This window comes from Malania oleifera, chromosome 3 (genome assembly GCF_029873635.1).
Source record: "Malania oleifera isolate guangnan ecotype guangnan chromosome 3, ASM2987363v1, whole genome shotgun sequence".
Lineage (NCBI taxonomy): Eukaryota > Viridiplantae > Streptophyta > Magnoliopsida > Santalales > Ximeniaceae > Malania > Malania oleifera.
Genome location: NC_080419.1, coordinates 78,435,173 through 78,459,634, shown reverse-complemented (window position 1 = coordinate 78,459,634; position 24,462 = coordinate 78,435,173). Strand labels below are relative to the sequence as shown.

General features: G+C 34.8%; 2 protein-coding genes across 2 annotated transcripts; both read left to right on the top strand.

The window, feature by feature from the left end:
* Positions 1 to 7,152: 7,152 nt before the first annotated feature.
* Positions 7,153 to 10,913, top strand: LOC131151386 (uncharacterized). The gene is made up of 3 exons (XM_058102630.1): positions 7,153 to 7,846; positions 10,562 to 10,593; positions 10,701 to 10,913. Exons 1-3 carry the CDS (start codon positions 7,153 to 7,155, stop codon positions 10,911 to 10,913), a joined length of 939 nt encoding a protein of 312 aa, XP_057958613.1.
* Positions 10,914 to 14,834: 3,921 nt separating this feature from the next.
* LOC131151385 (uncharacterized) lies at positions 14,835 to 15,791 on the top strand. The gene is made up of 2 exons (XM_058102629.1): positions 14,835 to 15,250; positions 15,350 to 15,791. The coding sequence occupies exons 1-2, from the start codon at positions 14,835 to 14,837 to the stop codon at positions 15,789 to 15,791; spliced, it is 858 nt and encodes a 285-aa protein (XP_057958612.1).
* The last annotated feature ends 8,671 nt before the right edge of the window (positions 15,792 to 24,462 follow it).

Below are 24,462 nucleotides of genomic sequence, written 5' to 3'. Positions count from 1 at the left end.
CTGCCTCTGTTTGGCGAATATCAGCAAACCTGAATGCTCTGATGGGTGGATGGGACTCACTTCATCACTGGTTGTGATTGAAACTCAGGGAGGATTGCACTCAATTGACAATTAATTTCAATAATAAACTCGAAATAAATTACAGAGGAAAATCTCAATACAAATCTCCCACTCACTGGTTATTCACCCACTCTACACTACACATTACATAACACACACACACACACACAAACACATCTATTTATAGTAAAGGATGAACGATAGGTGGAGATTATAATCAACAATGGTGGTTGGAGGTGGTGAGGTTACTGTCGACTCTAGCCCAAATTCAATAGAGGTGGGCTGCCAGCCATATATTTCCAATCAAGTTTAGTTTTTAACATTTTTCTCTATATAAAATACTTCATAATATGTAAATTCAATTCCTCTAAAGACAAATAAACTTAATGCCCATGCATTTTTTTTTTTTTTTATATCTTTCAAATGAGATGAGAAAGAAGGAAGAAAGAGTTTCCTTATGTTACATTTGGTTTACAAATGAAATATAGTGAAAATTTAGAAATAGAGGGAATAATCATTCCTTATATATTCTTTACTATTTCATTCAATATGAAATAAGAAAAGAATAGATATTCACATAGTAAAATTTGATAATAATTTCTTATATAACCAATTGTAACTAATCTATTACAATTAACTTATTCTTATGAATAACCATTTTAAGAGAAATTATAGAATGTACCCATCCCTCCTTCTTGTCCATGTTTGTTGCATTGTTGTCAAACATATAGTGATTGGGTCCCACTCATGATAAGCATGATGTAAAAAAAAGTGAGATCCACTCATCACGTGTCTGACATTAACGCAACAAGCACGTGAACAGCGATCAGTTCAAAAAGCGCTCTATAATTTCTCACATTTCATGAACCAAATGTAACCTTACTCTCAAACATTATGCTTTATTCATTCCTTGAATCACCACTTTCTTTATTCACCAATCTCTTAGTCAGTACTTTCTTCTATTGGCAAGCAAAGAATTTCTTAAATCAATGATAATTCCTTGCTTCAATTCCATGTGCATGAGAATTCCTTACCTCCTCAAGTCTCTCATATTCTTCTTCACCTCTATTTATATTTCAAATAGATTGAAAATTAAAATCTACCTCTATTTGGGAGCTTGAAAAACATGAGAAAAAAGGAATAAAAATATAAAGGAATATGTGTACTTTTTCATGTTCAGATTATTTAAAAAAATGACAAAAAATGTAGTGAATTAATAACCAAAAATTTTAAATTTATGCTACATTAACCTTTGATTGTTTTTATTTTAGTTATAGTAAAAAAAAAATATTCATTCTTAATAGTGTTCTATAAAGAAAACATATGACAAAAAATTATTTCCTTTTTCTCGACTAAAATGCCACCACAACAATACCTTGTGACGTTTTCGGCTTTTAGTTTTCTTTATGAGGCTTGAGCTTGCAAGTCATGTTTCGATTTTTTTTGACTTAATAAAATCCTTATCTTCTCTTGAAAAAAGAAAAAAAAGAAAAAAAAGACCATGCCTTGTGAAAAAAGTAAGCTGCCACTTGGCCAACATAAAATTCCATTTAGCATATATGTGGGAAGAAAGTAGAATTTTTGAGAATTTACCTTTAACTAATTACTATTATATTTTTTATTTTTACTATTTGTTTCTTCATTTAAATTTTAGAAAAAAAAAACATGCATATATACACATATACATACACACACAAACGCATAATCATACATAGATGTATATTTTGCTTTCAAGTCCTATTTGAAATTTTAAAAATACTAAAGACTCCATTTTTTTTCATATCTAGTTGTCAATAAATGTAAGGAAAAAAATATAATCTATAGCAAATTAATAAGAAATAATTTGATTCTCTAGATTGTTAATATTAAATTTTTCTGTTTTTAAGTTTTCTAGAGGCTTTGTTGGTTTTCTAAGATTCATATAAAAAAAAAAAGTAAAATATAAAATAATTTTTTTTACTTGTGTAAGACATTTTTTAATTTATATTTTTTTTAAAGTTACAAAAAAAATTATTATTTTTTAATTTTTAAAAAAAAATTTATATAAGGTAGTATTTGAAATCATGAATTTTGGGATTTAAATTTGAATTTATATGGAGTTAAAAGCAATTCAATACACAAGTCCCTGTATTAAAGTATGAGATCTAAATTCCATGCTTTAATGTGTAAAGTAAAAGTTAAAAATTTAGGAAATAACAAAAAGATATTTTTTAATTTTCCTATATAAAATTAGAAAATTAGGAAAAAAATATGATGAAAATTTTTAATTATTTAGAAATAAAGGGAATAATCATACCTTATATATTCTTTACTATTTCATTCAACATTAATTAAGAAAAGAATAGATATTCATGTAGTAAAACTTGAGAATATTTTCTTATATAACCAATTGTAACTAATGTATTGTTATTAATCTATTTTTATGAAAAGCTATTTAATGAGAAATTATAGAACGCGTCCATCCCTCCTTGCTGTTCGTGTACCTATTGTATTGATGTCAAATACGTAGTGACTAGGTCCCACTCATAATATGAACGATATGAAAAGAAGTGGGATCTAGTTATTATGTGTCTGACACACATTCTGTACTTTGTTTCCTTGGCAAGCAAAGAATTTCTTAAATTAATGATAATTCCTTGCTTCATTCCATGAGCATGAAAATTCCTTACCTCCTCACATCTCATTTTCTTCAATCGCCTCTATTTATATTTCAATGCTCGTAGGCTGAAAATCAAAATCTTCCTTCCAAATTTCTCTTACTAATTAACTAAGAACATTATAATCTCTCTTTCAAGGTTCTTGGCTAGCTCAAGCAATCACTCACAAATCAGGTTTTTTTGCCTATTTAATTTGTTTTCTTGCCTTCATATATGTTTCTTAATGCCCTGTTCGGGAGCTTGAAACACATGAGAAAAAAGAAACAAAAATATAAAGAAATATTTTTACTTTTTCATGTTCTAATTATTAAAAAAAAATGACCAAAAAAAAAATGTGGTGAATTAATAACAAAAAAAAAGAAGTTATGCTGTATTAAGCTTTGACTGTTTCTAATTTTAGTTATACTTAAAAATATTCATTCTTAATAGTATTCTATAAAGAAAATATATGACCAAAAATTTATTTCATTTTTTTTTCTCTCTCAAGTATAGCACCTTGTGAAAAATTAAGCTGACAATTAGCCAATATAAAATTCCATTCTTTCTCCATAGACTGTTAATATTAACTTAGGCTGGTTTATTTGGCTAAAACATATTATTATTCCATTTTTAAGTTTTCTAAAGATTTTTAGTTTTCTAAGATTCATATGAAAGAGATTTTTTTGGAAAATATTAAGTTTCATTAAAATCAAACGGGAAAAATCTAGATACAAAATCCAAGACAATACAACAACACTACTCTACTCTCTATCTTCTAATCTTAATAATAGTCATATTTTGTTGACCTTCTACCTCAAAATCCCACGCAAGCCATCCATCCAATTTAGGATATTTCCCCACTTATGGCAATTGGTACTAAAGATGATTACTTCCAAAGAATTCTCCCAGCTAGTCCTCCCGACTTAAACACAATTGACATTAGTTATATTAGCCCAAGGAAGGGGGTATACCCTTAGTCGGAAGTATGTTTAGTGTTGCCAACCAACGTATGAAAAGTGTCTCGATTGAACTTGCTTAAACCAGACAACATTGTTGTAGTTGACTGTTTGTCTCCTATGTTTAAGGGCTTCCCAAACTGATCTGAAACTGAAGTCATCTTTTAAACCCCTTCCCAACTTAATTTATCTCTAGTTCGATTGAGGGGGTAAAAACTTAACTTTGAATTAAGTTAGCGAAAGACCCCCGATCTCCCAGGCCAGTTGAAGGAGGACCCTGATGGGTGGAGAGGAAGACTCAGTCACTGGTTGTGACTGAAACTCAGTGAAGATAAATTGCACACAAATATATTTTAATCTGAAACAATAATACAGAGGAAACAACTCTCACAACACTCATTGGTTTTTCAGTTAACAGGCTACAAGGGTGCCAATTATCAAATAGAAACTAAATAGAGCTATCATTCCTCATCTTGCACTTGATTTTTTTTTTTTTTTGTAATTACTTTGAAAATACAAATAGAAATTAAATAATGTCTTGCACAACTAACTAAATTATTTGCATTTTATTTTTATATATAATATTCATAAAAATATAAAATATAAATAATTTATTTAGTTGTGTGAGACATTTTTTAATTTCTGTTTTTATTTTCAAAATAATTACAAAAAAATATTGTTTTTTTAGTTTTTTCAAAAAGTTATATAAGTTAGTATTTGCAATTATGAATTTTAGGATTTAGATTTGAATTCATAGGAAGTTAGAAGCAATTCAATACGTAAGTTGTTGTATCAAAGCAAAAGCCTTAAATTCCATACTTTCATATATAAAGTAAGAACTTAAAAATTTATAAAAATAATAAAAAGATGTTTTTCAACTTTCCTATATAAATTTAGAAAATTGGAAAATATGGTGAAATTTTTTAATTATTTGAAAAATAAAATTCAAATATAAAACTACTTCTACAAGAAAATAGAGCCTTATTGTTATTTATTTTATACAAATGTTGAAAATAAAAAATTAGTCTTTTTTTTTTTTTGTAATTCCCTGAAAAAGCTAAACTAGAAAATTACAACTATAACTAGAAAATGACAACTAAACTAACTCTTAGTTTTTGTAGAACAACTTTTCATTTTTAATAGTGTTTGATATAGGGAGACAATTTAATTGAAAATAATTTTTTCTTCTTTCTATGAGGCAAAGAATTTCATAAATGACAATTTCTTACTACAATTATGTGTGCAAGACAACTTCTACTTACTCACATACTTCATTCTTTATCTTCTCTATTTATATTTCAACTCTTGCATACTTAGCTTTTTTTTTTCTTTGATGACTAGTTATATATTTTATTTTTTTTCTCATTTATTTAAATAGTTAAACATGAAATATTTGATTTCTTCATAATTTTTTCCTTATTTTTCTTAGTATTTTCTAAGTTTTAATTAAGTAAATCTTAGCTTTACATTTAGGAATATAGATTTTGGTTTAAATTTGAATTTTTTTTTTAATTTAGTTAAAATATAATATAATATTATATTAAATTTATTATATATCCACACAAATTCAAATTCAAAGTATGAAATTTATTTTTATTAACACAAATGTTATGTTTGGAAGCATAGAAGCCAACATCTTCAATTGCAAGCTTAGAAGGTACAGTCCCATCTAGCTAACTAGGATTACCTATAGAAGCCAAATTCAATGCAAAAAAACAAAAACAAAAGGGAAAAAAAAAAAACTTGGGATCCAATTGTGGAGAGACTAGAAAATGCACTGGCATATTGGAAGGCAAGCTATTTGTCAATTAGGGAAAAGTTAAAATCCTCATAAAAGAGTGTAATGTCTATTTATGCTTGCTCAAAGTGGTAAGAGTAAAGTTAGATCTTAAATCTCTAAGATTCCAAATTTAAATATCTACGTATGGTTTACTTATTGAAATTATCAGTAGTGCATCAATGAGCGAGCGACAATGATTTCAATCCTCGTTTAGCATTGTCTCATAAGCTTAGAAGGTTTGTCTATGTAAGAGTTTGGAATCACTTGTATGTATATATATACTTCCTATTCTATCCTTTATAATGTGTAGAAAGTCTTCAAAAGATATTTTCTTTTGAACATATTAGGTTTCAAAATTGAAGTTACAAAAAATTTATAATCATCATGAACTAAAAGACTTGAGAGCTTTAAAAGTGTCGTAAAAATATTTATAAAAAAAAAAGTACAATAGCAGATTCCATCAAACATATTTTGAATATATATGGATTTAGATAAAATAAAATATTAAATTATATTAATTTTCTTCCTTATTTACATAATTATAAATTTTTTTACTCCACAAATTTGATTGAAAATTTCACGTTGAGATAATAAAGTATCTTGCATTTTCTCGTGGTCCCCAGCCAAATGCACGCGTGGCGTAAATGAATGCATGCCACGTCCAACTCATCAATTCATAAATTAATCCATGAATTACGTTCAAATCACACAACGCTTCTTTTTGTTGGTAGATGCATGGATATATCAATATACTTTTCTTGTTGTCCCCCACTCACATGCAAAATCTAACAATCACGTGGTGATATCTATATATATATATATATATATATATATATATATATGTTTATGGGGTTGAAAGTATAGGTGTCGTTTCCGTTTCAGAAAAGAAAGTATACGTAATCTATCCGTCGAAGAATGTCGTCAAATAACAACCCAGTTTCCATTGAATTCGAGCTGGAGCTCCCCGACGTGATCCCCGACGGCGACTGGGAAGCTTACCGGGATTTAATCGACCGCATACGCAAGGCGGTGGCGGTGAGGAGGGTGCACTCCATTCCCGTGCTTGCTAACGAAGAACAGACGCCCTCTAGATGGATCGACATCAATTTGCGACTAGCAAATGATTCACGTGGTTCTTCTGTCTGGTTCAGGACGCGAGCGACAACCTCTACCTCATCGGCTACCGCTTCCACAACCAGCAGCAGTGGTTCGAGTTTTCCGGCGAAAACGGAAACGCTCAGAACCTAATCGCCGAATCCACAAACCTAGGCTTCAGCGGCAGCTACGTCTCCTTGATGAACAGACGCGCCGGTAACTGGGATTGGGAACAGGTGATGGTGGGTCTGTTTCCCCTCCGCCGGGCCGTAGAAAATATCTATAACACAGCGCGCCATGACAGGGCACGGTCGCTTCAAGTCGTGATTTTGATGATCAATGAAGCGATTAGACTCAATGAAATACGGGAATTCTTCACTCAAAATACCTACGAGATCGCATTCCCTATTCAGTTTGTTGATCAGATCCGAGGCCGGGGAAACATCTCTGAGCGGGTGCAAAACGTCGACGAGAATGCTGATCCCGACATGGAATTAAACATTCCTAAAAATAGTTTGGGCATTAAAAGCTGTTGTCGGCATTTGTTCTACTTGGTATGATAAAAGGTCCTGCTTTCGGTGGAAAACGTATGCTTCTCAGTTCTATAGTACAGAGGAGTACTACTATGGAAGGACAACCACTGGTGGAGCTGTTCTCAGTCACCCTCAACGGTACCGACAGTGAGATCTACCTATACGGCACCATCACCGTCACCGATGGGCTGCTTTGCCAGTACATTTACGATCGGAACAGGAACAATCCTGAACCCATTTACGCTGGTGACACTATTTTGTTGAACGGTCCGCCTCGATCCATCTCAGCCGTAGACAGCTTCACTATCGATGTGGATCTCGCAGACGAAAACAAAGTTTCTTCCAACGGCGAAATTAGCTATGGGCAAGGCTCGTGGAATGTTTACTTGACGGCCACAAATGAGTACGACAAGCCCTTATCGATGGATATTGAAGGCAAGAATGGTTCGGTGACATTGAGCTATATAGTTTTCAGCAACGCTGTGGAAGCCACTGTGCAAGTCACACTAATACATGCGGATGGAAAAAATACTGCTGAAGTTTTTGGATTAATTACAGCTCGTAGTGACAAAGTTTCTAATGAAAGTATGCTCTTTTGGAAGACGTCGAATGAGAACGATTTACAAGTGAACCTCAATGGGCCCATTCCCTTATTGAGATCTGCAGTAGCTGTGCCGCTAGACTCCTCTCTCATAATAAGGGCTGAACTATCTAATCGCGAGAGAGAGACTAATTCAAATAAAGAGATTGCTCATGATGAAATAGTGTTCGCTCCTTATCTCTCAGGTTTGTATACTAAAAATATTTCTGGGAAGTACGGGGAAGTCCAAGTAGGAGTTATCTGGGAAAATATTTAATTTAGTACTTAAATCTTGTGTGTATGGCTTTAGAAGCCCCTTAAATAAATTTGGTAGTATTCAATGTGGTTATTTTAGACCTCTTTATTTTTGGTATCTTCTCTGTGTCACTTAGCAATAAGTTTTTAAGTTTAAGTAAAATATATTTACTTAAAACCTTTTTTCTTTTCTAAGTTTCTCTTACTAATTATTTGAAAATAACAGGTTTTCTTTCGCACCTCTCTTGTTAGCTCAAGCAATCATTTCATTGTTATATAAACTTTGTCAAAAGCAAAATTCCAATTTTAATATAAAATAATGTGTTCTATGCATAACAAATAATATGTTCTTATTTTATAGAAGATAATTACAGCCGTAGTCTTTATAAATTTGCATAAAATATTACAAACTTCCTTTCTTTTTCTCTCAAAATGAGAATCATAAAATTTTCATTTGATTAAAACATGAAACTTTGCAAAAAATTGTATTGGAACTATTCTCTTCTAAAAATGGTTTTATTTCTTATTTCTAGTTTTTCCAATAATATCACATTAATTTCTAAATTTTTTTATATAGGAAAGTGGGAAACTATTTTTTGTTATTTTCTAAATTTTTAATTAATCCTTAATGTACATTTGGGAGCACAAAATTTGGATATTGGATTTAAATTTCTTTAGATTTAGACCGAATATAGTGTAACATTATATTAAATTTCTTCCAAATCCGCCATACTAATCCAAATTTAAGTCTCAAAACTAAAATTAAGTTGTCTTTTTGTAATTATTTGATATCTAAAATGAAAAATAAAAAAAAAATACATAGCTAAACAAACTCTTTATTTTTTGCCTTTTAAAGATAAGTTGAAATTTTTATTATTTTTTATAAAAATAAAAAAAAATAAAAATTTTCTACAAGTAAATGAACTCTTAAGTAATTATTTATAAACATAGTGATAGAAAATATCAAAGTAATGGGAATATTGAAGGAATCAAAAGATTTGATAAACATCAAAGCAAAGGTTACATGACATTAAATTGTGGTCAATTGAAAAAAGTTATTTTATTTTTTTGAAGAGAGATCAATATATAATTCATTGATGAAGGCAAATCAAGCAGGATACTAATAAAGTGGAAACAAAACACACAAAGCCCCCTTGGGGTTGCTCAGGTGGTAAGGATTGGGTTTGGTTTGGCGCATGGTCAAGCGTTTGATTTCCACTGCCCTTGAGATCAGATTTAAGTAATTAAGTGGAGAAAATTAAAGGGACATACCTGTTATCTCGTGAGTGTGGTACCACACTGGAGGGTTTGAAGGGCTCATCGATGGCTCGAGTTGCATGTCATTAAAAACAAACAAACGAACGAACAAAACACACAAACAAATGGAGACAACCCCATTACATACCAAAAGTGAAAAAGAAGAAAAGCAAAATCAAGCTAGTTAATTTGATCAATGCCCAAAAGCAGGCGGCTCCATTGAAAAATAATTTAATAAAATACAACCTGATTAAATACAACTATATGCACATACAAACATATATACTCGTAAATATATCATGTGCTTGCACTAGATTGCATGACATTTATGCTAATAATCTTGTGTAACGTATCTCCACAGTTGTGTTCTTTTTTTTTTTTTTACGAGTATGAATATTTAAAGTTATTCTAAAAAATTGTCTAAAGTTATAAGAATACAAACAAAAAAATGAGAGACATTAGATTGAAAGGAATTTTTATATTTATCATCAGACTTAAGGGTGATATTTAAACTCTCCTTTCCTTATAAGCTTGATTCCAGTTTTCTAGGCTTTTCTTTTATTGTGTGCATTCCTCTCGAAGTTTCAAGCTGCTTGCTTGTCTCTTCCTTTCGTAAAGAATTTACCTTTTCTCAAAAAAAAAATAAAAAAATGAGAGATATTATGTAGATACAAAGACATAAAAGATATTTAAAACATAATATATTATGTCGACACCCCAATTTTAACTAGACTATATTAAGGAGACCCGGCGTAATAAAAATTGACTTGAATCACGAATGGGAGGATTTAATTGAATCCCGGTGAATTCTCGAACCCCGGTGAATTTTTGAGTCTCGGTGAATTTTAATCGAGCCCTAGAATTCTAATTGAGACCCGATGAATTTTGAAGTCCTAGGAAATTTTGACCGAATCCTGGTGTCTTAATCAAGTACCGGTGTTTTTATTTGAATCATGGTGTTTTAATTGAGTTCCGACACTTTAATTATATCTAGGCGAATCTTAATCAAGTCTCGGCATTTTAACAGAGTCACGATACTTTTGCATCGGGTTCGGGTCCCTCGGTGTTCGGAAATCAAGTTTTCTTAAACACTTGAAAAAAAGAAATACATAAAATACAAAAATAAATATAAAAAAAATTAATAATAATAATAAATGAAAAAATAAAAAAGGCATGGCATGCGGGAGAAATAATCCCCTCCCAAACAGAAAACGCGTGCAGAGGGCAGGGAATATTCATTCTAATAGGATATTTTTTTGGCCTCCCGCAAACATTTTGGCGCCAAATTGTATCGCCCAACTCCTCTAAGAGCACAATTCACGCATACGCAGGGGGGGGTTCATTTTTCTTTTCACTATTCACGGGCAGGGGCGTTTTCCTTTCATCCTTTCTTCCCGCTTCTCTCCCAGCTCGCAGATCTCTCCAGAATAACCTCGCCCAGGCAAGCACTACTCCTCACCATCCTCCATACCAGCATATCCACTATTCACCTGCCCCGCGGGTAGAGCCCAACTCTCCATTTTCTCTCATCTCTCTCACGCCCTGCAGGTTCCACCGCACAGCTACCCCACTGCCTCTCGCTCTCATCCCTCTGTTCGCCAACAACCCGCCACCCGAACCACCTTCTTCATCGCCACCGTCACCTCCGGAAACACCCACACTCTCGATCATTCATCCCGGGGGATTCGGAGCCTAAGCAGTGAATCGGCTGGAGACGTTGTTGTTCGTTCTAGTGTTCTGTTTGGGTCTTCGGTGGAGTAATTTGTGTCTCTCCGGGCGTTTTGAACTCTTGGTAAATTGATCGATGAACGATCCGATGTTTCTGTGTTGAGTCCAAAAGATAATCTGTTTTCTATCTGACATAATAATCTGTGGGTCTCTCGTCATATTCAAGGTATGGTTGTTGTTTGGTTTCTTATCTACATTTCATTGTAATGGATTATTTTGCGATGGTTGATGGTCTTATAGATGTTGATGAGAATATTGTTTCATGGAATTGCATGTTCGGATTGGATCCGTTTAAAGACTGTCATTCATGTAGTGTTGGTTGTTTGATTTTGATAGAAGAACATTGGGGTTGAACCTCTTTTGTCTCCAATTGATTAGATTATTCTAAAACTAACTTTAGAAAATGCAATCTGATCTTGGCGAGTTATATCTGTTGGTGGAATATCATGGGACACAGTAAGCACCCCAAACTTCAATCTCCTTCCCCATCATCACCTTGCTCCCTCTCTCGTCTTCTCTCTCCCACGGCCTCACACCACTGCAGCGCCAACCTCCAGCTGCTCCGGCCAACAACCATCACTCATGGCATCACCCTTCATTCACCCACAGCCCAGACCAACACAACCACAATCCCTGCCGGACGAACACCATCTAACTCCAACAACCCATTCTCACCTTCTCCATCCTCACCACCCTCGCTCTCGGGTCTTCCACACAACCCATGCATGTACCATTGTCACAACAGCCAGCAGCCATAGGCTCCCCATTGATTCCCCACGACCGTGAACACTATTACCTCCATACCCGAGCTCTGCTCCTCACTAGTAACTCAGCTCCCCACCTGAAACCAGCTCCCATCCATTTGTCTCTCGGCCTCACTCACGGCACCCACCGCACACGAACCAGAGATTCCCCCAACTCTCACTCTCTCTCGGTTTCTATCACGGCAGCACCACCAACCTACCCCACGAGCATTGCCCCTTACCGAGACTCTCTTCTCCTTCATCTCCTTCTCTCTCTCCCATCTCTTGGATCCTCCACAGCAGCAATCTGCTGCCAGCTGAAAGCTCAGCCACCCACAGAGAGAGTACACCCCTCCGCCCTCACCACTGCTGGTAAAGTCCACGGCCAACCACCCCTTTACAGCCGCGGTGAACCCCCCTGCTCTGGCATGGCCCTGTACACACAAATACACACTACACATGGTTTTTATTCACAGCCTGCACAATACGCACACAACTTCACACACTAAAATACACACACTATTTACATACTGTTTCCCACAAACATGCATACATATCCATATACACTCACATGCATTCACTCATGCACTCACACATATACACATGTACACACACCTCCACATGCATGCATACACACGCATTCCACTCCTCACATACACATTCGTGCATGCATTCATGTACCCTCACGTGTATGTGCATGCACTCAATTTCTCACGTACACATGCACGCATGCATTCATGTATGCCCACTTTCACGCATACACATGCATGCATGTACTCATTCACACATGTGCACGTTCATGGACGTACACATTCATACACGTGCACGTCATACACGTTTGCACACTCATGCACATGCATGCTACGTTCATTCATGAACTTGCACTCACACCACCCATGTGCACGTATACACATGCATGGAGTTTCATAAAGGTGCACCCCTCATGTTCCTGTTCATGTAGGTAGGCGTTCACACATACACACACATTCACATTCAGGCATATGCATGCATGTACTCACGCACACATTCACGTGGTCATACATGTCATTTCATATAAACACGCGTACGCAGGCATTCATGCACCGTATATCGTTCGTGCACTCTAACCCGCACTTGAACACAACACAAACTGTGTAAGGCAACGCGTGTTGACTTCATGGTTTCGAACAAGACCTTAAATTGGTTTTTCCTCTGGACCAGTGAACGTTTGACTAGTTCATCATTCCCTAAACCGCTTCACCCTGATATTTCCCGCTTCACTTGTATATTATTATTATTATATCCAGAAAATTAATAAAAATCACAAAAATTCTCTGAAAAATCGACAAAACATTTTCACACTTTGATTTCCATGATTCTTATTTTGTGCTATTTCGAAGTTGGGGAAAAATCACAAAATCACAACAAAAAAAAATATATATATTTACTTAGGAAAAATCACAAAAATATTTTCTAGGCAACAAAAATCATTTTCATCCCGAACAAATTTCAAAAACCTCCCAGAATAGTATTTTCCTACTTAGAAAAATCTACAGATTTCAAAGACCCCCAGGAATGTATTTTCATAAATTATTTTCTTTATTTTTCATCCTGATGATTGCAACCAAGGACATAGACTCTTCGGAGTATTGGATTGCCCCGATTATGAGGAAATACCTATATAGTATTTTCATTATTTTGATTTTTGAAAGGAAATAGTTTTGAAAGGTTTATCAAGTTTATTTCAGGGATAATTTTTGACTAATATGGTACCGTTCGTAAGAACGGGTGTATAGGGGGTGCTAAATACCTTCCCCTCGCTTAACTGTATTCTTGATCTCGACTCTAGTGACGCAGACTGATTCTACCCTTGACGGGGTAGTAGTCAAGTGTTCTAACCATACTTCAAAAGGTTAGTAGCGACTCCATCACACATTATTTTTCCACAAAAATCACATTTTCAAAATCACGCATCCATTTTTTCCCCTGTTCGTAGTCGAACGCACTTATGCGCCAAAAGAGAGCGGTTCTCTCTCTGGGCCGGGTCCGGGACGTCGCGACAACTTAGCGACTCCGCTGGGGACACTTAAGAGTCGAGCCAGTGATTAATTAAGAATTATCCCGATCTCAAATCTAAATAAGTCTTCTTGATTACTCCCTTTCATTCTTGTACAAATTGATAATTTAGTTGCATATACATGAATAATTGTGAATACTTTGCTTGCTTTGATACTCAAATAAGCATGTGTTTAGTTCTTCTTGTGTTAGCTAAGCATGTGATTAGTGGTACCTTGAATAAGCATGATGTTTTGTTTCCCCTACTATTTTGTTGAGCATGTGTTTAATTCTGAATAATGGATGGATGCGGGGTAGGGGGTGTAGGTTGAAATGGTTAAACTCACACACTCTCATAGCTCTATACCTGGGCTTTCCCTACTAGGATTAGAAAGGAGCGTAATAGTGCCAGTTCCCATGTGGCATGGCCCATGGGGACCCGCGAACCACTCCGCTCAGTACGAGCTTCGTCCGAACCTCTATAAGGGAGGATAAAGTTTTAATATGAGAACCTTTTTCAATAGGGATTCGAGCTTAACCACACATGATTGTCCATAATCCCTTGCCTAGGGTAAAGCCTAAGAGAACCCTTTGTACATACTTACCCCGGGGTTGGGACAGGAGCCACATCCTTCTCTGCAGGTGATAACCTATGTCTGTTGTACATATGTCTAGAAAAATGCTGTGTGTTGTACATCGTGCATCCATGTTAGGCATTCGTATCATTTGACCAATTTTTCGGAAAGAGCCCAATTCATTTTTTGAAAGTCAAATTTCCCAAAGTACCTTGTCAAGGGGATAACGGATTATTCTCGAGATCGCTAATGAGTGTGGTTTTTCCCGAAACCATGGCCAAAATGATTGTTCAGGTTGCATTACATGCATACATGCATGTTCTCCTCCAATAGGCCGGTAATCATTTTCCAACTTCTTATCATGCCAAAGTAAGATCCAGAATTCCAACATTTAGCCCACCTCTATTCACCCTTACAACACCAAAAGCAAAGTAAAAATCATGGTGAAACACATAGAAAACCAGGTTTTGGGCATAGAGCAAGGACAAGAGGAACTAGGCAATCAGATGAAAAGAATATTGGACCTACTGTTAAACAAAGGAAAGAAAGTCCAGGAATAGGATCATGAAGAAGAAACAAATCCTATCCATCCACCGAGCTTTATGTCAATTCAAGGGCAGTCATCAATACCACCACCATATACCTCAGAGAGACCACCGCCTGGAGTGGCCCCCTTTGTTCCAGCAGTGACGACTCCAGAATTGGGAATGCCTTCATTAGTAGTTGTGGGAACAATCAATACTACAATAGAACACCGCTGCGATGAGCTTGAAAAGCTGTTAAGGGCTATAGAAGGGCCCCAAACCTTCAATATCACTAGACCCTCAAATTATTGCTTGGTGCCTAATGTAGTGCTCCCTCCAAAGTTTAAAATGCCCGACTTTGAGAAGTTTGATGGGACTACATGCCTTCGGACCCACATGAGCCTGTTTTGCCAATCAATGACCGCTTATGTTGACAATAAGACATTGATGATACATTGCTTTCAGAGCAATCTTACGGGAGCAATGGCTAGATGGTATATCCAACAAGATAGGGCCCGAATCCACACATGAGGAGATTTGGCAGATGCTTTTAAGACACAATACCGCCATGTTTTGGAAATGGCTCCTGACAGGATGACTCTCTTAGAAATGGAGAAGAAACCCACAGAGACCTTTAGAGAGTATGCCCATAGGTGGAGGGATGCGTTGATCCAAGTGGACCCCCCGGTAGGCAACCAGGAAGCTATCATGATGTTTATAAAAACATTGAAGGACCCCTACAGCGGATATCTTCGGGGTGCAACTCCCTATGACTTCAAGGACATCATGGCTGTGGGAAGTAGGATTGAAGCCGACATCAGGGCAGGCTTGGTCAAAGACAGTGAAAATGAGACTGATTCGAGCAGGAAGTGGACTAAGAAGAAAGACGAAGAAGCCCACATGATTCAAGGGCATTATTACCAAGACAACTGGAATAGGGGGGTGAGGAGAAATTTTGCTGCCAAGCCCACCGTTAATCAGGTAGCGTATGCAGGCACCAGACCTGCGCTCGCTCAGCAAAATGCTCAAGCGTAGGGAGGCGGTCCTAATAGGATCGAGGCAATTCCCATGTCCTATTCGGAATTGTTCCCCCAATTACTTGAGAGGGGGCCCATCTCGGTTATCCCCGAAATAGCTATACGACATCCCCTGCCACAGTGGTATGATCCCGACGCTCGCTGTGTATATCATTCCAATTCATCGGGCCACACCATTGACCAATGTTGGACATTCAAGCACAAAGTACAATCACTGAGGGATGCCGGTTCTTTAACTTTTGATGATAAATAGTCAGGAAAGGAAATGATTAGCATGTTAGAAGTAGTCGAAGACGAAATATCAGCCATAGACCTAGGACTAGCTTGAGTGGGGGGGTTTACCATTTTATAGCAATGGAAAAATATAATTGACAGACTGCTGACTATCCAATCTATTTCATATGGTGCTTTTGTCTTGCTTATTTCTTTATTTCCATTTTCTCTTTGTAATTCTATAACATTTCTGTCTTAGAGAATTTCATCTCCATTAATGAAATGAAGTTATGCATTTTCGTATATCATTTGCATCATGAGTTCAATTGCAAAATTTTGTTTGCTCATGTTTTTTATGCTGGAATAGGGAAAGTAACATTGCCAGTATTCATGAGCCAGGAAGAGATTTTGAATTTGAAAATCTACCCCAAAGGCGGAAGAAGTGGAGGATGGAACAATTATCCTTACCCCATTGAATTCGAATGTTATGAAGGAGTATTCTACTTTAGAAGGAACTCAACAAAATGACTGTTGTTCCCAAAAATTTCATGGCAGTTCATTACTCTCGTTTTGATCAAATGACAGATGGCTATCTTTGGCTGACCAGTCCTCCTAAAACGAACCCAAATGTGGATTTATCATTGTTAACCCGTTTGAACTTGAATGTTAAGCCATTCTCTTCAAAAGTTATTTTCCAAAAACTTAACTGGGTTTGGGGTTTCAAAGGTCTAACAAATCATATGAGATAGCAATGGGTTATCCAAAGTGATAGTAGGCCGTTTTTTGGCTACCAAGAAAATAAAAGAGAAAAACCCCTTGCAAGCCCTCTTGAGCCTAAAAGAATTCAATTCTTGGTCAACCCATCAAAAGATCACATCCCACACTAGGGCAGTCTAAAAAAGATCTCACCCCACACTGGGCAGTTTGAAAAGGATCAGTTCCAATTGAGCTTACAATGAACATGATGCTCGAAAATGATCCATGAAAGGGAAATCAATAAAGAAGAAAACACAGAAAAAGAGAAAAAGAGGGGAAATGAAAAGGGACATGCTTAAGATGTGATCTTTGACCAAGGATTGCACTTTTTAAGATCAAAAAACTTTGAGTCGTATTGTACCATTTTATTCTCTAACCAATAACCTAAGCCTACATTACAGTCCAAGGGAAAGACCTGACTAGATTGGTACACACGTTGTTGTCTTAAATGATTTGTCAGACTTAATGTTGAGTGTGAACTACGTTATCACCTTATCCTGAAAAGGTACGTAGGCAACTTGTTTAAAAGGACAAGTTCGATCAAATTCTTAAACGCCTCGCACTGAATTGGGGCAGAAGATATCATTTAAGGAATGAGATTTTTGAGCTTTAGTTTCCATTTTCTTTTGAGAACCTAAATCCCTAAGCCTACGCTTTGTCCCGAGTCTTAAAGACCATCTTGAGATCAAAATATGGGTCAAATTGGCTAAACTAGGAGTAACAATCAAACAAAAGATTTCCAGTGGGTCAACAGCAAAATAAGACAGAAGAGGAGAAGTTTCCCTCAACAAAACGGGGGCAATCGATGAAGGGAGAGAATCAGTGCCACATGACTTTTGAATACTGGCATGAAAATATTTCCTTCCAAAAGGCATGAACTTGATAAAACATCTATTTTGCGCATCTGATCTATTTATTTAGCAAATTGATGTCCTAAATACATGAATCTTCATCCTTCGAAAAAATACTCCCTTTCTCACTCTCCAAAAGTTCCAAAGTGTGGAATGGATAGTCAAAGAAGGTATCCTGTGAAGAATCGCCAAGAAAGTCCCCAATAGAAAGAATGCCAAGTGAACAGAATCAGCCATAGACGAATATAACTGGGGCAAACTCCATGTTGAATTCTTGTTGAAAGCAGTGGCCAAGATTAGTTGCAAACAAATGAAACTAGGGCAGATTTCATATTGAGCTGTTGTAGAGCCAATTCCTATGCTTTTCACATCAAAGTAGAATTTGAAAGTAGGACCAAGATCAGTGATATGTAACTGGGGCATATCTTGGATTGAGTCTCATTTAAGCCAGATTTAGAGGCATTCACATCGGATTGGAGTCCGAACACATGGCCAAACTCAAAAATTGGTTCTCTGATTACAAGCGCATTGGAAAAAGAAATTTCATACATCATCATGCATTTCATTACACAGAAAAGAAAAATGTATACATGATTTTGCGTCATAGGTAGCGATGCGTATACATATAGCAGCATATCCTTACATTCTAGAATCACAAGTAGCTACATGCATACATATAGAAGTAGAGCATCATTCATTCATACTTGTCTTAATAAGCTTTTGAACATCCTTATTGCATCCTTGAGTAAGTAAATCTCGAAACTAGGGCAGCTGACCCTAAGCACAGATTGATATGCTTTGAAATTGGGGCAGTTGACCCAGGAGAAGATTAACTCATTTGTTTTAGCACACACAATCCACGCGGAAGGCAACGCGTGTTGACTTGAGAATAGTCTCGACCAAGACCTTAAACTGGTTTCCCCCCCCCCCCCCGAACCGGTCAACATTTGACCGGTTCATCATCCCCAGAACCGGCTCATGCCGATTTTCTCCATTTCACTTGTATATTATTATCACATCCAAAAAATTCACAAAAATCATAAAATTTTGAAAAATTCCAAAAATATTTTCATACTTTGATTCCCATTGATTTTTATCTGCATTATTTTGAACTTCGGGAAAAATCACAGAAAATCACAAAAAAATGTTCACACTTTGAAAAATCACAAAAATATTTCTTAAGAACAAAAAATCATTTTCATCTCAAACATAATCCAAAAACCTCCCGGAATAGTATTTTTCTACTTAGAAAAATCTACAAATTTCCAAACCCCTAGGAGCGTATTTTGTATCCTTTTTTTGATTTTCTTTCCCGATGATTGTAACCAAGGGCATTGACTCTTCTAAGTATTGGATGGTCCTGGCTCTGAGGGAATACTTATATAGTATTTTCATTATTTTGATTTTGAAAGGGAATAGTTTTGAAATGCTTATCAAGTTTATTTCAGGGATGATTTTTGATTAATCTGGTACTGTTTGTAAGAACGGGCACGTAGGGGGTGCTAATACCTTCCTTTCGCGTAACCGTACTCCCGAGCCTGATTTTGGTGACTCAGACCGATTCTACCCCTAACGGGATAACAATCAAGTGTTCTAACCACACTTCAAAAGGTTAGTGACGACTTCATCACACTTCGTTTTCCACAAAATCACACATCCATTTCTCCTTGTTCGTAGCTAGAACCCACACATTTTCTGCCAAGAGAGAGCGGTTCTCTCTAGGCCGGGTCCGGGACGTTGCGACATATGATATAATAGGAATATTCTAACTAAAAGTTTTCGTGTATTAAATTTTAATATTTATGTAACATATTGGATAAAAAATTTTAAAAATCCATAAATATTTTCCATTCTTTTTTTTTTTCTCTCTTCTAATAAAAATTATCTATAAGTTTAGTACAATTTCTAAATTTTGACTTGACACCTAAATTCTCTATAATTGCTATTTTTATTTACTTAATTATCAATTAATGAGATCTTATAACTCTTATTTTTTAATGATTTTTTTTAATTTCAAATATATTTACATTTTATTATTAAGCTTGTGCTTCTAGTCTACAATTTTATTTCTAAAATTTATTCTTTCGAATTTATATTAGTGTCTATCTAAACTATATGTTAGACATTTTACCATAATTTACCAAGATGTTAGAGGAATTCAACAATTTTATTTTGCATATGTGTTTTATTTAACATTTATAATACCATTAAATTTAGTTTATTTTTTAAATCAAATATTTGTTTATATGAAAATCATAATAATTAAAAATAAAATTTCTAGTTTTTTTTCTAAATTTTATTGAATTTAAATTCTTTTACAAATATTTTCCCTACTTTTAAAAATAGTAATAGTTTAGTCTACAAAACCATTTTATGTACTTTTCATACTTTTATCTATATTCATGAAGATGTCACATGCGTTTCACGTAAATAATATTGTGTAAAATATTTATATAATTTTAAATAAAATTTAGATATATCTTATAAATAAATAATTTAATTTTATAATTTATTTAAAAAATATTAAAATAAAAGCAGTCAATATTATTCATAAAAAACATGTACATTTTTAAAAAAATTATAAAAGACAAATATTGATGTGAAATACGATTATAACACCATGTAAATACAAGGATAAGAAATTTCTTTAAAATATAATTTATGATATATGAAATGAATCCCCTAATTAAAATTATGCAAAACATTAACTTTTAATATTTATACATCATTATGGGTAAAATATTAATAAATATATATTTTTACTATTCTTATTGTATAAAAAATCTCTATTTTGACTTCTTTATTTTAAAAATATTGTGAAATTTATTAAAATTTCTAAATAGAGATTTTCTACATAATGTTTTTATACTTACTATTTTCTATTTACTTTATGATCAATTAATCACTTTTAGAATTTCAAATAAAATTGAAATTTGTTTTCTGCAAGTATTTCTTGATCTATAATTTTATTTTTAAAATTATATTATTATTTATTCAAATGATGTTGGATACTTCAAAATAAATTTAAAAAAAATATATCATATAAATTTATTTGTTTTATTCGAAATATATTTTTACACTATCTATACTATTACATATAGTATACAAATTTTGGGGAATATTTAATCTCACTTTTAAAAGATTAGGAAGCTTTTGTCCATAACTTGATTTACACCATCTAAACTACCATAAATAGTTTTCTTTGAGGAAATTTTAGTTTTATTTTCAAAAGATAAAGATACTTTTGTCCACAAGATGTTTTACATTACTCATAGTTTTTTTCAATTTTTTTATTCCAATGTTCTTTCATTATTTAGGTTCCAACATTTAAAATATCTAACAAAGATATATTTTCTAAATATAATTTTATCTATTTTTTTTTGTTTAGTAATATTCCCACTTTTAAAATATAAGGACATCTTTTTGAGAAAATGTAATATCATTAATAGTGATAAAGGAGGGAGAAACAAACTAGAAGCTTGAAACTTCTTGTGGAGTAACAAAGACAAAGATAAAGATAAAGATCAATAGACTGTTGTGCCGGGCACCCCACTTGTGCCAAACACTAATACTACAACTATTGCTATTGAATATAAAAGAAATTAAAGCAATGCAGAAACTAATAATAAAGCAATAAAAAAGAACAAGATAAGAAATTTACGAGATTCGGTATAGAATTACCTACGTCCTCGGGTGCCGATGATCAATCCACTACTTCTTGACAAAGTACAAATTTGAGGTGTGTTTTACAAATGAAGAGTTGAGCTCTTTATATAGCTTCAACCTCAAGTCTAAAAAACACTTCTCTCCAATGTGGGACAAATAATATAAAAAATTCAAAACCACCTTTTATACTAAGGTGGAAGTATTCTACCAATGTGGGACAAAAAAACAACAAATCTCCACCTTGACGATAAATTCAACAAAATTTTCAGTTACCAACATTTTCAGGAGTTCCACATCATCGGCGCCTTCCAAAAATACTTAGATTTGTAGGATATTGATCAAGTCCAAACAATATTTGAACTTGATTGTTGTCATAATCTTTGTCAACATATCTGCGGGATTTTTAGTTGTAGCAATCTTCTGAAGAAGTATCTTGCCTCCATCAATAATATCCCACATAAAATGAAACCGAACGTCGATATGCTTCGTTCGTGCATGGTAGACTTGGTTCTTTGCCAAATGAATAGCACTTTGACTATCACAGAACACAACAATGTGCTTCTGTACAACTCCCAAATTTTCAAGTAAACCTTGCAACCAAATAACTTCCTTAACAGCCTCTGAAGCTGTCATGTACTCTACTTCTGTTGTAGACAAGGCAATGGTAGACTGTAAGGTAGACCTCCAACTCACTGGACCATTAGCAAATGTAAAATATATTTAGTCGTTAATCGACGTTTATCCAAATCACCTGCAAAACACGAATCCACATATCCAACAAAACGTTGTTCAATAGTATTATTTTTCTCAAATACTATACCAATATCAATCGTATTCATAATATATCTCAAAATTCATTTCACAGCTTGCCAATGTCCTTTACCCGGATCATGCATATACCTGCTCACTATACTAACAGCTTGTGGAATATCAGGTCTAGTATAAACCATTGCATACATCAGACTACCAACAGCACTTGCATAAGGAACCTCTGACATATATTTACGTTCCTCATCTGATTTAGGAGATAAATCAGCACTAAGTTTGAAATGAGGATCAAGAGGAGTGCTTACTGGTTTTGACTGCTCAGACATGCCAAAACTCTGTACTACCTTCTTCAAATACTATTTCTGAGACAAACTAACTCTTCTTCTCATTCTGTCTCTGCGAATCTCCATGCCAAGTATCTTCTTTGCTTCACCAAGATCTTTCATCTCAAATTCTTGATTTAACTGACTTTTCAATTTGTTGATTTCTTCCCTATTCTTTGAAGCTATCAACATATCATCAACATACAAGAGTAAATATATAAAAGATCCGTTTTGTAGTCTGCGAAAATAAACACAATGATCATGTTTATTTCTTATGTACTTCTAACCCATCATAAACTGATGAAATCGTTTGTACCACTGTCTTGGAGACTGTTTTAAACCATACAACGATTTACCCAGTTTACATACCCAATTTTCTTTTCCAGCAACCTGAAATCCATTTGGCTGAGTCATATAGATTTCCTCTTCCAAATCACCATGTAAAAATGCAGTTTTTACATCGAGTTGAACTAGTTCAAGATCAAATTGTGCTACCAAAGCCAACAAAATTCGAATGGAAGAATGTTTAACAACTAGAGAAAATACCTCATTATAATCAATGTCTTCCTTCTATGCGTAGCCCTTAGCTACCAATCTAGCTTTGAAGCGAACATTATTTGCATATGGAAATCCTTCTTTCTTTACATTAACCCATTTACAACCAATCGCTTTCTTACACTTAGGCAGCTGGGCTAGCTCCCAAGTCCGATTCTGATAAAGAGATTGCATTTCTTCATCTATTGCTTTTTTCCACTTGTCTGATTCAGAATTCCTCATTGCTTCTTTGAAAGTGTAAGGAATATTATCATCCACAACTGGAAGTGCATGGGCCACCATATCAGTATACCGAGTAGGTTTTCGAATTTCTCGTCTTGGCCTTTGAGAAACAATTGATTCTTGTTGCTGTGAAGATTCTCAAATTGAAATCTCCTCTTCTTGTACACTATTCCCCACCATAACTGGAGAGTTACCTTGTGTAGTCTCATTTCTCACTGGGTTTCCCAAAATTGTCTCAACCTCCACCTGTTGTTGAGTACCAATGGTCTTCTCTTCAACTCGTGACTCCTTGCGTATTGTTTTCTTCATCATCGCAAGTTCATCAAAAGTTACATCTCTACTTAAAATAATTTTTTTCATCTCTAGACACCAAAGACGGTATCCTTTGACTCCTGCACTTATCCCCAAGAATATTGCTTTCTTGGCTCTTGGGTCCAACTTAGATTCTTTAACATGATAATAAGCCATAGTACCAAATACATGTAAAGAATCATAATCACTAGCAGGCTTTCCAGACCATACCTCATAGGGTGTTTTCCCCCCTATTGCAGATGATGGTAGACGATTGATGAGATGACACGTATATTTAACAGCCTCAGCCCAAAACCTTTTGTCTAACCCAGCATTAGACAACATACATCGAACTTTCTCCAGCAAAGTCCGATTCATACGCTCTGCCACCCCATTCTGCTGTGGTGTATTTCGAACTGTGAAGTGTCGAGCAATACCTTCATCCTGACATATCTTCATAAATGGGTCACTCGTGTATTCACCACCATTATCTGATCTAAGCCGTTTAATCTTTTTGCCAGTTTGAGTTTCAACTAATTTTTTCCACTTAAGGAAAATATCACACTTCATTTTTATGCTTCATAGAATACACCCAAACTTTTCTAGAAAAATCATCAACAAAAGTGACAAAATAATGCATACCACCCAACGAAGCCATTTTTGTGGGCCCCCATACATCTGTATGGATGTAGTCTAGAATACCTTCAGTCTGGTGGATTGCTGTGCCAAATTTCACTCTAGTTTGTTTTCTCATAATGCAATGCTCACAAAATTCAAGTTTGCACACCTTTGCACCTTTTAACAAACCTCGCTTAGCTAATTGTTGTAAATATTTTTCTCCTACATGTGCTAATCGCATATGCCATAACTTGGTTGTATTTGAACCTGCATCTTTCTCAAAAACAACAGCTGCTGAGCCAATAACTGTATTACCTTGTAAATAATACAAGTTATTTTTCCTTATTCCTTTCATCACCACTAGCGCACCTGATTTAATCTTTAAGGTTCCATCTTTCAAAGTGAT

Coding starts and splice junctions, on each gene's coding strand:
- LOC131151386 (XM_058102630.1), top strand. CDS start 7,153: ATGGAAGGACAACCACTGGTGGAGCTGTTCTCAGTCACCCTCAACGGT. Junction 7,847..10,561: donor GTTCGCTCCTTATCTCTCAG/GTTTGTATACTA, acceptor CTTCTCTCCCAG/CTCGCAGATCTCTCCAGAAT. Junction 10,594..10,700: donor TCCAGAATAACCTCGCCCAG/GCAAGCACTACT, acceptor CACGCCCTGCAG/GTTCCACCGCACAGCTACCC.
- LOC131151385 (XM_058102629.1), top strand. CDS start 14,835: ATGTCAATTCAAGGGCAGTCATCAATACCACCACCATATACCTCAGAG. Junction 15,251..15,349: donor ACGGGAGCAATGGCTAGATG/GTATATCCAACA, acceptor GGCTCCTGACAG/GATGACTCTCTTAGAAATGG.